The 19432-nt window shown below is 36.9% G+C and overlaps 1 protein-coding gene across 10 annotated transcripts in view; it reads left to right on the top strand.

Annotated features, from left to right (window-relative positions):
- Positions 1-19432, top strand: part of NAALADL2 (N-acetylated alpha-linked acidic dipeptidase like 2) — a 419953-nt gene that overhangs the window by 177040 nt on the left and 223481 nt on the right. For all 10 annotated transcript variants that reach the window (XR_014318086.1, XM_082766747.1, XM_082766748.1 and 7 more), the window contains one exon: positions 8723-9224. Coding sequence is in view for 9 of the 10 variants with exons in the window: in XM_082766744.1 (XP_082622870.1) it covers positions 8723-9224 (502 nt within the window). In the remaining variant the exon portion in view is untranslated. The remainder of the gene's footprint in view (positions 1-8722; positions 9225-19432) is intronic.

Here is a 19432-nt window from a genome sequence, read left to right as displayed (position 1 = left end):
CTCTCTTCTCCCAGGGCTGTGGTTATAGCTGGATGGAGCTTGGCAGAGAAGAGCATCAGGTCCAGCTGCTTTTCGTGAGTTAAATCTGGAAGGGCTAACACCAAAGTGCAAAATGCACCTGCAAAGGTACTGCAAGCATAGATACTCCTGATGTATAGAGCTTTACATACAGATTCACTTCATCATAGGTCTTAAATGTGTTTGCAAAATGAGCGATCTTCAGCTAAGCGAACAAGTCAGTTTTTAATGTAAGATGTTTCCACACTGAACTCATGGCTGGCTGGTATGGAAGGGCTGCGTCAAGAGTGTGGCAGAACTGCCTAACAGGTGTGGGTGCAGACAAAAGCATAAAGAAGGGATGCTTGCTTTTATTTTTTTGTTCCTAGGGATCTATTGAGGATTCCTCTGTTGACCTGAACTAATGCATCTTGGGTTTTGCTTTAAAGAGAAATCATAAACTCATTTCAGCATGTAGACATTGGCGCATTCAGGATGCTGAATGTCACACCATGTTGACTATGTGTGAAATAACATGTTGTGATAAATTCACAGGAATTGTACACCATGCAAAATTACACCTCCAGGCAGACTCAAATGACCAAACTCTGACATTTCTCAAACTTGACAGCTTATTTCAGTGGAGATTTAGAGGAAGAAAAAAAAAGTCAAAGGACACCAAACATATTACCACTCCACTCTTTCCCTGTAGCTATAGTGACACTAAATCTTCTAATATTGCATCATATGGCAAATTAAGGTCTCCTTCTTGAGGTTCTACAAACAAGAGTAATGGCTTGAAGGGTTCATGCATGGCCACGATATGCAGAAACCTGGCACTGTGTCGTGCACTGGGTTGCTACAGCTGGATGGCTTCAGCAAACGTCGTCCTGCCTTGCCAGGAGCAGGATAAGGCCCGATAACAGGTGAATAGGTCGATTACCTTCTGCCATGTTTGTGGAGTGTCAGTGTGCCTCGACACGTGTATATGGGTATTTAAATGTGCTTTCATAAATACGTTCCCATCTTGGTTTGCAGAAGCAGTTGCTGTGGCAACCTTACTCTGTGTACTTGAGCTTTAACATTCACGAGTTCACCCAGAAAATAAATTTGGCGTGATTGTGAAGTAAACTTGCTTATTTTCTGAATTCTTTGGATACAGATTGTTCAAAAACGCAGAAAATTATGGTGCTGCCTTGCTGTGTTTTCTGCTATAAACCATGCACAGAATCATTAAAGCTGTCATTCATCAAAATATAGAAAAATCCCAATAATGCTAAATTGTAAATGTTGCCATCTTCAGCTCTGTAATATATTATTTGTAAGGGCTCCATGTCATTGTTGAAATTGATAAAGCTCAGTAAAAGCCCACTGAGCAAGAAATGGAAAAAAATTATATAAAATACACTCTAAAATAAGCTTTTATGTCTTTAAGTACTGACCTACCTTTCTACAGCAACTTAGAAGATCATAGGATGGTGATAATAGAAACAGTTTTTTGTGTATCAACCTTTTAAATATTTCATTTACAATATGATTTATTCAAAAAACTACTCTTAATATACAATATTGGGGCTTCATATGTCCTTTATCTCCCTGATTTGCAGGTGAAATCTTACTGATAAGAAGATTTACATTCAAATAGGATTTACTTACTAATTTACTTACAAAGATTTGCTTACTAATAGGAAGATCATAGAACCTCGATGAGATTATGATATATCTCCTGTGACCAGGTAGATCTGTGAAATTCATCCTAAACTCTGAGAACCAGCGTAGAGGAGCTGGTTTTATGTTGTATCACCAGGAGTAACAGGGATTTTGTAGATGGGCTCTGTTCTGCCCTCCTCCAAACCACTGTCGATTCTGGTTTTACTTTCTGGTCTTTGAAACTACTCACCATCTTCAGCTGGAGCCTTAGCTCATTTATGGGAACAAAAATTATAGGAGCTCAGTGACACATGCAGGTTTCATAGAGAAAGCCTCTGTCTGGAAAGTTGTTTTTTAAAATAGATTTTGAATGTTGTCTTACTGGGGTTAATGGATACCTTCAGGTGATAGACTGAAGTTGTAGGGCTGAATCATGTCCACCTCTTATCTTTGGACTATGTTAAGGGCCCAAAATCTTGGATCCCAGCTGCTCAGGGGGTCATCTTTTGTGTCTCTTCCCCCTCAAAAAATGTGTTAATATTTTCATTGCTAGACTAAAACCAGGAATTCAGACTGTGTTGTTTATGATGTTGTATCTCATCTGTAAAAGTGACATTTTTTTCCTGTTAGCCAAGTTTCCTTAAAGTGTAATAGCCTGCAAGTGTACAGTTTTCAGATTTTTAAAGTTAAAATTACTAAGTTATTGTTCAAGAAAAAAAAAAGTTAAATATGACCGACTGTAATTAGAGCAAAAACTGTTTGGGGAAAAAAAAAAAAAAAAGAAGTGAAATATGCCCAAGCAAGTGACTGGCAAAATTAAGAAAAAGAAAAAATAATCTATAGCACATATTAGTCATATAAAATTAACTTTCCTAAGAAGTGCTATAGCCTCTTATTGCAGCTATTGCTGTCAGCATTTTCAAGTTAAACACCATTTACAATAATTTTATTTCACACAAAATTCAACTGTAAGCCTAAATGCAAATACCCCAATAATAGTTTTTTTGTCTTTGTAAAGCTTTGTGTACTTTTTTTTTTTTTTTTTTTTCTTTCAAAGGCAATTATTATGTCTTGGGAAATGCGATGCAAAATGTATTATTGATAAAACCTTGAATCTGAAAAACATGTTCAGGGAAACTGAACATTAGGTTAGCATATAGGCAGTTTGTATGAGGGGAATGGTGTTCACAGAAGAGTTCTGAGTGGGTTGCTTCTTATGGGGGAAGAGGAGGTTGCTGCTAGCCCCCCGATCCCACTAAGAGCAAGGGGCGAGAGGTGTACAGCTGGTGGCTTCACCCTGGACCCAGTGGTGGCTGCATTTAAACCAAATTACGGCAAGGACTGGCTGAAACACCGACTTGATTTCTTCTTTTGTGGGCAACGTTTTCTTGTTGGTAGGCCCCTTCCAAATATATTTTGTTTGTTGTGACTGCACAATGTCTTCAAGTTCCTGAAATGCTGAGCAGGGATGAGAACTACAGCACTTTTGTTCAGAGGACCCCTTGGTGTGAGGTGAGCTTTTCCCACCTTGGAGCAGCAGCTCCAGCAGTGGGCAGGGCTCCGTGTCCGCGGCTTCTTAGCAGGGCTGGGGTTGCTGCTGGTGAGCACCCCAAAAACTGAGCCAGAACCCACCAGAAACAGGGGAAAGCAGTTCTGAAAATGGAAGCCAAGCAAAGGCATGTACGACAAGAAGTGCACAGCCTCTGTAACTGAGCCATTTATACCGATCTGCTTAAGCTGAAGTTTTAATAAACCTCCTAGGTAGGCTCTGTGTATTTCATGGATGCTGTTAGCTCCTGTAAGATCAGTAAATATTTCTGAGTTTTGTTTCACCAGATACGTGTTTAAAAACTAAACGTGTCAGAGTGGAGAAGATCTATGTTAGTAATACATGCCCAGCATATTGGAGACCACACATCCTCCGCTGCCTCTGCTTTAGCTTTGTGATGCTGAGCCAGGAGGAGCTTCCTGGCAATTCTTCTTTCACCAAGCCCCAGGACTTCAGAGGCTCTGAAAAGGCAGCAGGCTGACAAATAGGTTTTTGTCATTTGTTTTTTATACAGTTGTTGTGCGGAGTGACAAAGAACTTAATTTTCCTCCTGTAACTAAACTGGTTGCCAAGCATGTATCCCAAACATGAGGAAAGGAAAAATCATTACTGCGGAAAATTACAGAAGAGATGATGGAAGTATGACATTTTTTTGGTATTAGAGTGTAGTGTAATGTTGTTGTTGACAAGGGCATCATAATCTCTTCTGCAAAAAACTTTTTTTTTTTTTTTTTCAGGGACTTATCACTAGAGAAATTTGTCTGGGCCTGAAACTTGTCATCGTCTCATTTAACAAAGTACTAAATTGTTGTCAAATACATTTGATAGACTTGTAGGTGTTGTGGGTGTTGATTTCTGGAACAAATGCAGCTATTTGCCCTTCCAAGAGATGATGATATATCTGTTTTGGGGGTTGAACACTCTGTATAGGGAATACCGAGAAGACATTTAAAATGATAGAGAATCATTAAAATTGAGATTCACTAACAACCCCAGATTTTTCTTTCTGTGACTATACAGAAAAGTCACAACTCATTTAGTACATTTTGTAGGTAAAAGTTGCCTTTTTGGTAACATGCTAAATGGCCCAAGAAGGCGTTCTCATGTTAACGCTTGCCTCTCTGCCTGCTGTGAATGAGCCTGCTAATTGTTTCAGCTATCTGTAAGCTGACAACTACAGCACCACGCACAAAGCTAGGGGAATTTACCATAATATATTCATACTGGTCTTTGTTGGTTTCATGAAACATTCGTATAAGCTGATCTTTCTGTTGTGGAGGTATTAGAGGTGGTGATACAGATGCAACACCTTTCATGTAGTCCTTGTTAGATTGTTTTCAAAGGCTTCATTGATAAGGGATTCAAGCAGGAAAGACATCACAAGAGGTTTCTGATGGTTTCATAACAAGATGTACCTATCAGGTATGATATAAATGTGTTATTTTAAGATCAAAGGCATGTAGATAGCTTTGAAATGGACTTGCTAAGGCAGTAATGATCTGTTATTGATCTGTTAAGGTTGACTTTCTTGATTTCATGTGTATGCCTAATTGAAAGAATATTTAATATGATTAATACTTCGCTACAAACATTCTACCCACAAATAAGTGGAAGTATAGAAATGGACATCAGCTTTACTGGTCATCAGCTTTGCTATGTCCAGTATTCCACAATTTACAATCCCCTTTGCTGTCCCTGTAAAACAACTTTCAAGCTTGCTTTGTGCACATTCAGACTTCCGGCATTTTGCAATTGCTCTTTTATCTTATAATAAAACATGTATTTAACAACAATTAAATGTTGAAACAGCTTGCTGGCAGATGGGTTGGGTTTTCTGTCTCCTGAAATTTTCAAAAGTATCTTTCAAAAATATGTTCTTTTTATGGTCTGTGTTATTGGGAAAACTGAGCTAGAGCATCAGAATAGCTTTTCATGACTTTACAGTTTATCCATCTTTCTATTGTCTTTTATGTTGTTATTCTCTGTGTAAAGTTTTCTTTATCTTTCAAATTCTTACCTAAGATTACATTTAATACATAATCTTTAAGCCATGGTACCTCCTTAACCAGCCAAGTAGTAAATAGGACTGTTAATATAAGAAGAATATATGTATTATTCAGAATCAGGAGACCACTTTCTAAAATCACTGTTGGCAGAGCTATACACATTATGGGCCCTAATCTCAGTTTTTCTTGGTAAGTTGTGTCTTTACACTCAAATAATGAACTTGGCAATATTACTAGAAAAATGAAGACATTATCTGCAGCTTGCCTTCTTACTGTTCCTTAACTAAATCAGATGCATTGCTAAGCAGATCCATTACACCAAAGACTGGTCTCAAATACAAAACTGAATTGAATTATTATTTCCTTTAGTTCGTTTAGCTTTTTTTCCTGAAGTTTTGTAACTGATTTTGGTGCTTTATGTGAATAGTGAATTGCTGAGATTAACTACGCTATGGTTACTACTTGTCTGCATTAACAGCCATTAAAGAAATTTCATAGGAATTCTTATTATGTGCTTATGTGTAGAGATTTAAATAACGTTTATTAACGCACTTCATTGAACAATAACATATGTTTTTAATATGTCATAAATGCAGAGAAATCTTAAGTACCACTGAAATGCAATGGTCACCATTTATACGCTCAGCAAGATCATTTGCCACGCAACGGCATCTTAAAGCTGCCTTTAATTCCTATGCTATGGGTAATACCGTAGTAACCTGATAAGAGATAATTCATTTGATTAAAGCCTTGTGTTAAATGACTGTAGGAATTCTAGAGTCAAAATTATGTAGTAATGATTTTTGCAGGACAAACCACTCTTTCAATTATTTTCTAATAAAAAGCAGTATTAAAATGGAGTTGGAAAGATGTGGTTGTTGAGCAGTTGTTATCCAATAGTGACCTCTGTCATTCATGGTCTGCAAGTTAATCCCTTCACCAGCAAAGAAGGAGAAGACAGAACGAAAGGACAGATAAATAGTTTCAAGATTGGTTAGCCCAGTTTTCCAAAGGATATTTTTGAGGAAGAAGTTGACCCATTGAATTGCAGAGCTACAGTTCAGAGAGACCTTCCCAAACCTGAGGGTTGAGCAAACAGAAGCTTCTAAAAGTTCAGCCAGACCAGCAGGGTTGTGGAGCAGGGCCATCACAACCGGTCCATCAGCGCAGGTGGGCACCTCACTGAGCAGCAGATAGTGGTGAAGGACCACTACAGGAGGCATCTAACTGGGGGCACGAGGCAAGCGCTGCACTTGTGAACGAGTCAGGTAGCTCACGGGCTACCAGGATTATGGCTCAGCAGATCTAGGACAGCTTTTGCTCTCCTGTACTCTGAGGCCGCAACTGAAATGTTGCATCCAGCTTTGGATTCTTCAATTCAGGAAGGATATTGAGAAACTGAGGCAAGTCAAACATCTGATTTGAGCCTTGTTTCTTCTGCCGAAAAAGGGAATCTGATAGCAGCAATAAATCCCACTTTGAGTGAGATACTGGACAAGATAATCTCCAAAGGTTCCTTGGAGCTAACATTTTTATGAATACATGATTCTATTCACCTGAAAGAATTAAGCATGTATTACTTTATAGCACTCTAGCTATATTTTTTTTCCATTTTTTTCTCTGATCTACAAAGCAATGAAGCATATGCATAATTTTAAGCATGCATCATGGCAAGATGCACAAAAGTACCTCAGCACTGCAGTACTTAAGTGATTGCTAAATTGACCAGAATCTTTAAAGATCTGAACTATCTACGTATTTTCAGGCAAGATATTTTTGATAACAATTTTTTGATCCTTAAGGACACTAACATGATTTTGAAAGGTTCCCTGTGGGTTTTCCAGCAACACTTGGATAACATTCAAGGCCATGGATTCAAATGTGCTTGAAATTATGCAGTGTGCTTTAACTTTTTGCACAAAGTTTCACTTCAGGCACTCTGCTACACCAAGGGCAAAATAAAAGCTTTACAGATTTAAGCCGTTTGTTGATTCAACTAGAAGTTAGATATAAACATTTTTTTTTTATTATTTAAATAAGTTATTTGACTTAATCACACAAAATTGGATGCTTTAGTTCAGCTTACTCTAAACTCTTCCGTTCACTGCATATAGAAGAACTGAGATTGCAGGTAGGGAATTGATTTGCAAAGTGTATACAATAGGTACCCTGGAAACACATACCTCAACTAGATGCTCTCTTGGCTGTTGCTGGACTGCCTGACAGTTATAGACAGGGGATATTTATATGGCTGCACAAGGATCTGTAAATTGTGGAGAGCAAGATAGTCTTTCAGTGGACAATAGGCTGTTTCATTATATCAGTGTTTTCTAATGGTTTGTTCTCTTCAAAGAGCTGCACAAAAGCTAAATTCTACTTTGCTGTTGAGTAGCTTAATCTATTATGTGGCCTCAATAATGTTATCTGGATGTAAGTCTTAGAGAAAGAAAATGCCTTAAAATGTAAAAATGGAGGGATAATGTGGTGTTGTAGGTGTCAGTTTGATACCTATCACTGCGAGAACTTTAATATCTTAATCTTCAATTTATTCTAATTGATGAGTCTGCCTGATGTTTGAAAAGCCCTAAATTACAGATGCTTATGTGATGGAATAGCTATTGTCGAAGTATGGAGGAAAATGGCACCCTATTGTTGCAGTCCGTTGAAAACGATTTGTTGAAAATTGACTTTGAATGTTTGTACTGGAGGTCAGAGTTCCCTTTAGAGGGTTCATGCTTCCGTAGAAATATCTAGAAGTGCCACAGATAGTGCCTTGCTATTAAAGGAATGATTTTGATATAAATACGTACCTGCCAGTGGTTTTGATTCATTAAAATGGCAAAAAATAAGTGGAGCAAAACAGCTGGGACAATTTCTAAGTAAATTCATCAGTCATTCAGGAGCTATGCATTTAAAATAGCTATAAATAATAGAATGTTCCATCTAAAAGGAAGTCTTTTATTGATGTGTAAGTACAGTGTCACCCTGAAATTTCTTTTTTAACTTAGTGTTTCCATGTGTTTAGAATCAGATCAGGCAAATTAGTTATTTTTATTTTTTCAACTTTTTTTTAACAGCATTATTTTGTATGGTGTGTGCAATGAAATTGATACACGCAGTTAAGCTTTAAAATGACTTTCAGGTGATAAATAATTGTTTTAGAAACTGTGCATTCGCTCAAATTTTTATTACTATCTTGGAGATTGGAGACTGACAAAATAATGGGCTAACTTTTCTGTTTGCTACTGGTACTTGTCAATTCCCTTTCCTCATATCCTTGCAATATATTATATCCCTTTAAATATCTTATTTCCTCACTGATGATTGTGTGACCACTGATCCTACAAAGGTTAATAGGAGGATGGAAATGGGCAGAGTGAAACTGAGAAACCAGGTTTTGTGTTTTAATATGTATTTTCATTTCTCTGAGGTTTACAAAGGAGACATAATAAATTGTTTACGTGGACATAAGGAAGCAAATGTTTATGTTTCTGTGTTTGTTTTTAATTTATTTTAATAGATAAAAAGATGGCCTATCACAAAGTGAATGCAGACCAGAGAGCACAGGGGCACTCTCCATACCTTGACAACGATGACCTCCAGGCCACAGCATTGGAACTGGAATGGGACATGGAAAAAGAGCTGGAGGAGCCTGGCTTTGACCATTTCCGACTGGATGGTGCAGTCCAGCATCATCTGGGAAACTCACAGAGCCCTGACCTTGATCTTGAGCCCATCCAGCCATCGACTTCTCCTAAAGGAAGATTCCAGCGACTTCAGGAAGACCCCGACTACATCTCACACTACACAAGACAGGCACCAAAGAATAACCGCTGCAACTTTTTTCAGATACTGAAAGTATTTTGCACTGCTTTGATTGTATTTATTTTTGGAATTGTGATAGGATATTATTCAGGCAAGAAATGTCCTTCTCCCCCAGCATCTCCAGAACCAAATAACCCTCATACCTACCATGAAATCCTCAAGGAAATCAAAGCTGAAAATATTCAACAGATTTACAGGTATGTACCTTAGCATTTTTTCTCTACGTGCCTTCAGGTGCTAATATTAAGATTTGCTTTGATTTGTTTTACTTACAAACCTTGAATTTTTCTACATGTGTTCAGTAGTCTCATGATACTTGGGGGGTGAGAATGAAACTCAAATGATTTTCATAGTGGTGTGGATTTGTATTAGTTGCACTGTTATGGGATTATTCTTGTTTTAAGAGGATGATCTTTTTTGCTCCAATAATGTCATGTTGCTGAATATATTAATAGTACCTTTAATGTACAGGAATTGAAAAATGCAAAGTGAATATAAATACAGAAGGTACCAGCTTTCCTAGATCTTGTCAATCGTCAAATAATTTTGAAAAGCAAGGTTATGGATTATGACTTGCAATATTTGGTGCTTTCAGAAATTTCCATGTAATGTCTGGCAAATAAGTGAATCCTTGCTTTTGTTTTTTTTTTCAGCGTGAATCCTTGTCTTTGTTTTTCAGTCTATAAGGGGGAATTAAACCTTTACTCTGCGTGTATTTAGAGGGAAAATTGAAGTCTGAACTGTGAAAGATTGCTGTTTGTTTTTAGAACACAGGCAGATAACTCCTTCTCCCAAATTGTTTAAAATAATTGCTGAATTGAAAAAGCAATGTTTTAATCCATAGTACCTATTTTATGGATGTGGATCTGAAGTGTTATAAAATGTCTACTAAAACCCTTAGCTGGGTTTTACCTTATTTTTTTCTTCCATACAGAACTTTTCCACTGATTTGAAAGTTTATAAAACACTTTGATATGAGTATGAGAGTACACTTTTATTTAGCAGTGAATGGGGATAAAACTAGATTCTTCTGTTTTCCTGCCAACTTTTGAAAGTGCGGTCTGTATGAAGGAGGAGTTCAGCTTATTTCTGGCTTCTCAAAGTGACCCAGAGCAGTGAAACTTCCTTTTTCACGGTAAAGGAAATGCACTGCAGATTTTTTTGATCGGTATCTGTTCAGAAGTGGCAGAATTTATATACTCAAGATTAGGAAGGATTGCTGTAGAGGATATCCGAAGAGTTGGTCTGGATATTTCAGAAGTCAATTGAAAGTAACCGATGAAGTATTCTAATATAATATATTGCCTTTATTTTTGATAAACCTGATTTGAAATCCTTGAAGTGGTCAGTACCATGTTTTGAGACAGCACTGTTACTAAATACAAGTTAAAGGACTTTGTCAGTTTTCATGTGCTGATCTGACTCTACTTTATGGATCCATTTTTTTTTTTCATAATGAGAAACTTTATAATGTGACAAGCAATGGTTATTTTGAGTGATAAAAATTTAAACTTCTCTGCTCAGAAAGGAAAGTAGATCAAAGTCTGTCATTAAGCTTAGTCATGAACAAAGTATTTAAATAAAGTGGATTCTACTGATGGAGTATTATGTGAAGATTACAGAGAAGTCTATCAGTCTTGGGATAGTATTCCAATACTTTTGGTTTTGATTTGGAATCATTTACCATTTTAGTATTTTGAGAAGTCATTTAAAAACATTCTGTTGTTTCATCTCTTTTCAAATTACTTCGGCTAGGGATTGAAGTGTTAATAAGAATCTCAACTTATACGAGTTATATAAATACTTTGCATCTTACAAAACTGACATAGTTGCCAACATTTAATTAATGTAGTTTGTAGAACTTGGTTATTTTTTTCAACATAATAGCATGATTTGCGCAAATGTAATCAAGAATTGTAATTAATTTCATTACTTATCAGTTTTATGTATAAGTATATAATCAATGTGTTTAGTATACTGCATTACCTACAAGATTTTTTCTTCACCCAGCATTTTGATCTGAGAAAGGTTTTATTGCATGTTCTGTTAAGCTGCTTTCCCTCAACATCTGTTTGGCTAGAATCAGAGCTGTTGCAATGAAACCTGCATATATGTAGCCCCACAAATATAGAACCTGCAACATATGTTTCTTGAGGGGGAAAAAAAAACAATTGACAAGATCAATATATGTTATTGTAAAACTTCTTTCAAAGTAATATACTTTGAATTACTAGGAATAAGTGGCAGCTGCTTAGCTTGCAATTTCTAAATGTTACTGAGAATGACATTAATTTAATTTTCTTAGCTTACTACTTAGATCAGACTCAATAAAGGTAAGAGATTTTCCTAACAGTCCTGATAAAGGACTGGGAAGAAAAATGCGTAAAAGACACAGCTGTACCAGTCCTATTACCCAAGTAGACATCAGCTTAATGTGCTTAGAAGTCTGGAGTGGGAACTTTCTGCTGAGATGAACTCTGCTACAGTCAGATGATGTTTTGAGTATTGGGCTGTAAAAGGCTCTAGGCTATAAAAGAAGTTGATGAAGTGCACCAGGGGACTTCTTTGATTTTGCTGGGATTTGGACTGGATTCTGTGCAAGTTGAATGGAGGATCACATAGGGTGACAGTAGTTTGTCTACAAAGTTTGATGAAATGGGAGATATAGGCATTCCTGCCATCTCCCTTTTTGGTTCTTTGTGAGAGCTCATTTGCTGCTCCTCTGTCAGTCCCATGAGCCATTTTTTCCTGCCCTACTTTCAGGAAAAGACAAGGGAAAATGAGACAACGATAATGTGCTGGTCTGGAGTTAGAGGGAAGATCATTACTAACTTCAACGTTGCTCTCATTAACCAGCAAGATTTTGTTCATTAGAGGGAAGATTGTCACTAATTTCAATGTAGCTCTCATTAACAACCAATATTTTGTTCACCATAGATGTGAAGCATTTATCTTTAAGAACGGCAAACATTTGAATTTTGTGCAAATTGAACTTTGGTGGGTTGTCAGTTAAGACTTGAGTTGAGTATTATTAACAAACTAAAGGGATGAGACAATGAAAGCACAAAAAGGAGCATGAATACAGTCTCTCCAAAGACCCCTAGACTTATAAACTACTACTGACATCTTTTTCTTAAAGAAAACACATTGTTTAACACTTTAAACAGTACAAAACACTTCAATAGGGGAAATAAAAAGATGGTATTTTTATTTTTGAAAGAAATCATTTTAATGGTGTTGCTCCAAAGACAGATAAAAATGAGAGAAAATCCTAATTTTCTTGGGAAATATAGGGTTGCCATATTTATTTTATTGCAAGTTGTAATTTTTGGGTTGACTTCTGTAAATTAACTCCAGAGAGGGATTCATGTTGAAAGGTAAGTGTAAAGAAAACTGTACGGTTGTGTTGTTGTCAATTATAATTCTACTTATACCTTATTTATCAGATTAGTTAATTCTCAAACACTTTAAAAATTCTCATAGCCTTATGATGCTTTAATGTGCTGATCCTTTCAATAGTAAAAGGTCTCAGTTACTATCAGTTTTGCAGTCATGCTATGGCAAAAAATGGGTATGTTTCTCCATGATTAAGAACAGAGGCCTATAGACAGAAGACTTTTGCTCTTCTCTTCATCCAGTCCATCAGGCTGCTCTTACATTTTAGCTCTGTGTTTCATTCTATATATCCTCTCTCAAATGCTTTCTTCACTACGATTTTTTCTCCCTCGAGCAATGGGGAGGTTTAAATCCCTTCGTAATGCATCTAGTTACAACTAACTGTCCTTTGGAGACATATCTGTTCCTTCTTCCAGCTGGTAATATCACCTGCGGAATCTCACAAATCCATCTCTGGCAAGAATTGATTTGTCACCTGTGTCTGGTGCTATCCATAACTTCAGCTTAATTCTTCAAAGGGCTGCAGGAAAGTAGACAGCAGCAGCTCTCCTACAGGGTCATTGCCAAAGAAACAAAAGTTCCCTATGCGGTGAGAAAAGGAGTTTATCTGAAAACGAGGTGGGAAACTTCTTTCCACACCCAAGTGTTTGTTGTCCCTCAGTAGTTATATTCAGTGCTGTTAAAACCTTGGAACATCGAGCCTTTTTATTGCGCCAAGCCTGTGAAACACCTGGGAAGCAGAGACCAGAACTTCTCAGAAAAGTTGAATTGTCGGTATCTGGACATGAATTAAATTTCCAAGCTGCTTCTTGGAAAAACTGAATTTGTTGTTCCAGGAATGAGAAATCAGGCCAGGAGTAGACCATCACCTTCCAAAGTGAAGTGTGTGAGGGGAAAGAGGAGAAATAACATCTTGTGCTCAGGGGCTCCAGTGGCTGCTTCCCCTAGCAAAGGCCCATTCCATCCCCACTGTTAATAGCTATGTGCTGATGTATTCATGGGTAAATAGCAGGCCTAGACCACTGCTTGCTTTACCTGGGATTTGCTGTTTATGCTGCTGTCTTTCTGTCCTCTGTATGCAAACAAATTCTCTGATTTTTGTCATGCCAGCAATTGAGAAATGTATTGCAAAAAGAAAGTCCATGGGAACTCGTCCTATTCGCGTCTACGTATCAGTCTTGGATATTTATTACATTGTTAGGCTGAATCTGAAGTCCTCCGTACTACATCTTTAGAAATTGATATTGCCACATTCCTGGGTAACCAGGAGCTGAGCGAACTCTGGATTTATGTCCTTCCCACAGTTTGTGTAATCACTTGGGATTTTCTTTATTCACATGATAATTTTCAACATGTATTTATAAGTACAAAGACCTTTTTGAAAGGAGATAAGAGTGACATCAAACAAGTGAAACCCTTATCCTCCTGCTACCTCACCAGTAAAGAATGGCTCTGAGAACGTGGAGAGGTATCTTTTGTGCATGAAAGATGCCCTGCATGACCTGAACTATTGTCTGTGGAACAGTAACTTGATAAATTTAGGCTTCAGATACCCACTTAGGTCTAATATGATTTTTCCCTTGCCTCAAAATAGTTGGTATCTGTACTTCAGAAGTGTTAATAGAAAAGCTTGTCTATTTTATAGTTTTCATTGGTTTCACTTGATTCACCTTTTTTATTTTTTTGAAATTGATGAACATAATTCTTTGATTTGTTTTTCTGTAGATGGAAGAAGGATGCATTATATTGATATATAATGCTTGACAAGGAGGTGTAAGTTTGTTCTCTTAGTGTCAGTTACAGCATATGCTTATAAAATTCCTTCCTGTTGGAAGAAACGTCTTAGCTTATGGTTTATTCAACATCATAAGGACATATTTTATGTCTCAAGTCCACTGTGTGGTTCACTGAAAACAATTTTTCCTCTCAGTTGATTATTTTTCTTAATGGTAACCATAAAAAATATATTGAATTTGAGATGTTTGATTTGGGAAATCATTTACAGTAAAGCATGATTTTTGTATTATAACTGTGTCCTTTGTAAATGAAGTACACAGTGTTGCTTTAAAATAATTTTTCCAAGCAATACACCAGTGTGATATAGTAATGAATTAGATCCAATAAACTGTATATTCACATTGGCATAATAAGTAATGAGTCCCTTGATAAATTTCCTTATCTGTCACAGCCCACATGAATGGCTTCTGCCTTATTGCTTCTTTCTCAAAAAACAACATACAGTTCTGTACTAGGAAAAATAGAAAGAAAATCACAACTGCGCCAACTTGCCAGTTCAGAAACTCTTTGAAAGACAAAAAAGTATTTTATTTTGTCTTTGAGCTGCAAGGAAATGAGAGAGATTGCCAAACCTTTGAGACCTTTTAGCAGAAGAAAAGCGGCAAGATTTGTGTGTTGTGTATGATGTCCTGCATGGCTACAAACTGAAAACTGAGAATGATGCTTTTGGGCATTTTCTTATAACAGTATCATTCCAGGATGTTTATTTTGTAGAAATGTGTAGATTAGCTAATTGGGAATTTCTGAAGGTTTTGTTGTTTTTTTTTTTTGTTTTTTTTTTTTTTTTTGTTTTTTTTTTTTGTTTTTTTTTTAATTATTGTTTTTTCTTAAATGTCTTTTTTTTGTGGTGCAGCCTCTGTTTCAATGCAACATTCACAGGCTCAGGGTGGAAACCTGAGGGGGGAAGATGAGGAGCAGGCAGTCCAGTCCTGGTGAAACATTACATGGGGATATGAGGGACTGACGGTCACAGTCCTGCTCTGCTTTCATGCCTGAGCGTTGGTCCGGTGCCTCACATTTTCTGGTAAAAAGCAACACCTGTTTATGATAGGCATTAGAGTGGAAATGAATTTTACTCTGATGACTTCTTTTTGGACTGTGTAATCTTATATTTTAAAATTAGAGGTTACCTTGCCAATTTGCCTTGAATTCATTAAAAGCAGGAGTGTGGTTAGGGTTTAGAGAGAAAACCAATTTCCATGGCCATTAGATATCTGCCTCTTTACCCTGACTGCTGAAAAGTGGGGGGCAATTTAGACCCAATTAGAAACAGCAATTCCGAGCAGTGACAAGTACTACTTTTTCTAATAGATGATGAAATGAGCTGTGCCAGCATGGGCGGGGGAGTCATTTGCTTATCAAAGGTTTAGCATACCTCACTCTACCCTGCTCAGGCTACCGGATGGAACAGGGGAGGGACTCACAATTCCCTCAATCTTCCTGTTCTCAGATTTTCAGGACAGCCCAATGTCCCCCAAGTCTTGTGCTCCTCTTTACCTGCAGCTGTTTGGTAGTCTTTTGGAAAGCTGAGGATTTCTGAGGGTTGTTTCTGTTGCAGCATGACAAACTGGAACAGACTGTAAATCATCCATGTATCATGAAGCGGTATCAGTTTTTCTACTGTTTGGTGTACCTTTTTAAAAACTTCTGGTAAGTAGTAAGCTCAGTACTAGCCTATACCTGAAAAAGTAATTGACTAGACGTTTCTGAGTGATGCTGACACTAACGCTGGCTAAAAGGCAATATTTACAGGCAAAAATCTTATTTATGTTGCCACTCATCAGTTTTATAGGCATAACCAAACCATACTTCTTTCAAGAGAAAAATTCTGAAGAAAAGAAATCATTCATCCTGTTGAGATGCCAGCCCGTTTTTATTGTAGGCCAATTACTTCCAGTGTGGAAATATAGGGGATGTAGAAATTGGACCAAGTACTTCTTCAGTGCCCAGTATTTGCACCTTAATACAAGGAGAATCTGCAATTTTGGCTAGTGGTCCCAGGGACATACTTACAGAGATACTGAGAAACAAACATTCCAGAACAAAAACTCTTGACAGTTTAATTACTGGCACTAGATGCGTTATCTACTAATTGCCTGAACAACGGGAAGAGTTTGTTCCTGCTGAGGTAACTGTATTGGCGCTCAACATCTCAGCGTGATGCTGTGCCTGGAGGGTGGCTGTTTTCTCCAGGGAGAAGACAGTGGCACAGGGCATTGCAAAGTCTAAATTTTGTAAAATTTCTAAAGCACCAAGCACTAACAAATTCCTGTTTAGGATGCATCTCTCATCAGCACACTGTAAAACTGAAGTCTATTGGTACTCTTGAGATGCAGGATTTGAGTGGAGTGCTGCAATTCCATGGTATGCACTGCAACAATTAGCAATTAGTTTCCTGCCTGTACACATAAATCAAATTAACAAAGCCTCGAGGGGAAAGAGTTTTCTCAGCCCTGTTTGGTGGTGCTTTGACATCCAGTTCCCTACAGTCAGCACCTATGACAGCTATTTTCTAGAAGCCTGCTAATAAGTCAGGGCTGTTACCAAATTCACTGAGACCAGCAAGACGGCAATTTGTTGTGCAGTATTGGGTTACTGTTCATGCAGCATTCATAACTGAAGGCTGCTAAGGAGCAATGCTAGGAATCGATCAGAGATAATGAAATTGATATTGTCTGAATAATAATCAATTTTAATAATCGTCTTCTACAATACTCTTGCATTAAGGGGCTTCTATTCTCAGTGCAATTCTCTTTGAAAGCTGATGAGTTTCTGAAGTGTTGTAGTTGCTGTACAAAAACAAATAAAATGTATTAAAATGTTCAGCCTTTTCCCAGTAATATTGGAACTTGCATGTTGTTAGACTTTCAAAATTAAACACATTCATGTCATGGTGTTTTTTTGTTTTTGTTTTTTCCAGAATTTCTTGAATACCATTTATGGACAAAAAGATAATTTAGGAGGTCTATATGTATGCTTGGTTTTTGTTTGTTTGTTTGGGTTATTTGGGTCTCATTAACAGATAATCTTTAAACATGCATGAAGTCTCATCCTTCATATAAGCTAATCTTTCCCTTGGACACATTTAATTGACAAATTTAAATACAGATGATTTCTTGATGAACTAGTGCCTGTCCAGGGTAAAACATTGTGTCACAGTCCACTTATTTGCTGACAGGTTTTTTTTTAAAGGGTGAAAAGGTCGAAATATTCCAGTTAGATGGAAATTTCCCAATTCTTTGTTTTTTTCTTGTAGTACAAAATAAAAAAAAAAAAAAAGTGAAAAACAAACTCAAGTATCACTATAAAAACAGTATTCTAATGTATCAGTAGTAACATTGTTTGGAAATCATGAATTTAGTATTTTTATTCCTAGTTGGGAATTTTGTATGTTCACTGATATTTCCTACCAAAGCAAACTGGTCTTCAAACAGCTTAATGTCTTAGTTTATCTTATGTGAAAGTAGTTGTTTAAGAGAATGGAGAAAATTTAACAACTTTCATCTTTTCAGCTGTTGCAACGTTTTCTTTTCCTATAGTTTCACATAGACTCCCTTCTACCAGTGCTATCAGAATCATAAAAGCTCAATATATGCCAGAGTCTGCAGGTTTTTCAATTTTAGTGATCAGGTTAACATTTGAGGGGTTTGTTTTATTATTTTTAATAGGTGTTCAAACTTCGTTAGCTAGCAGGCTAATAACGTAGGTTGTGAGGCTTAAGGGAAATGGTGACTATGGCTGTGATATATACTTAATACACCCCTATAGTATGCTCTGTGCAATAACACATTTTGTTTTTGTTCAAATGGTGAACTGGAGCCTACAGACTGGAAAAGCCCAGGGGTTCTTCAAAACGTGAAGATGGGAGACAGTGGGAGGAAGCACTGATAGTTTAAAATGAATAAAGAGTCTGTGAAAATGTCACCTTTCATGGAAATCATTTTCTTTATTCCAGCAGGGCAGCTGCAATTTAGCAGAGAGCTCACATATTTATGGTTATGATTGTGGCCAAGGCAGGAGCATGTTCCCAGCGGTTCTGGAATCTGTTTCCTGTCGAAGCGTACGTGAGCCAATGCTGATGCAGTGCAGATTGAGACCATTTAATTATTTAAATAACTGGGTGAGTGCAATTTTGAGCAAAAAGTGGTAGCTCTGGGAAATTGCTTGTTTCATGGCCATTTGTTAGCAACAGTTACTGAATGCTTTTATTTTTAATAAATGCCAACCTAGGTGATGGGCCTGGTGATGTGCATTATTAAATACATAGACAAGCTTAAAAAAAGGCCATACGGTCATGAATAAAGTTACCATTCCCTGTCAACTATTTAGGGAACAAAGCAAGAAACTGAATTATTCATAATATGCTCAGTGTAAGGCAAATGGAACCTGCTGCTGTGTTGCTAGCAATGCAAGGAGTGACTTAAAAATACAAATGGTTTTCTTCTGTATCATCATGCTTGTTTTTCTTTGCTAATATTTCTAGAAACTATTTAAGAAAATTAAACTGTAAAAAAAACGAAGAGTTAAGTCTCTGTAGTTTCTCAGAATCCTAACACAGATCCTCTAGGGGATTTTGTTTCTAAATTATTCAGCCTACATGCTAAAAAGATAGATAAGACATCGTATTTTGGAAGTGAATACAGTTATTCCTTTTGTTCACATGGAAAACTTGAAAAATTTTTTGAAATACGTTTTGTAATGACTGTTTCCTATAGACAGAAATGTAGACATATATCACTACCTATTTGTATATGAGGTTTTGTGTGTATGTGAACACATACATCTACTTTTGCATAGTAGCTGAAGTTCTGTCACACTCAAAACTTTCATATATTTATTCTAGTGTTCAGTATCACTTCTGTCTGTGGTTGTGGCTGAAACCTGATTTCCATTCTAATCCCAGGCCCAGAGGTGTTTCAAGTATTTATAAGTCCTTTGAAACTGCTACGATGATTGTGTTACCATAGTCAGAGGCCAGACTGTTATTAAGGATACACTTCTGCAGAGGAGGTTAGGGCTCAACTCCTTAATTCTTTCATTTTTATTTTTTAAAGTTGGTAGTATTTGTTTAGCACTAGATGAGAAATAAGTTGAACATAAGTTGAGGGGCTCATCTCCTTCATATTGAAATGGGTATTATGTAACATAAAATATTAAGTGCAGAAATACTTCCTTGTAAAAATAGATATGTGGGCTCCTTTGTCTGGAAAAA

This window comes from Aythya marila, assembly GCF_965140915.1.
Source record: "Aythya marila genome assembly, chromosome: 9".
In the NCBI taxonomy this organism is placed as follows: Eukaryota; Metazoa; Chordata; class Aves; order Anseriformes; family Anatidae; genus Aythya; species Aythya marila.
Note: the sequence above shows the minus strand (reverse complement) of the source record. Positions and strands in the feature narration are given on the sequence as shown.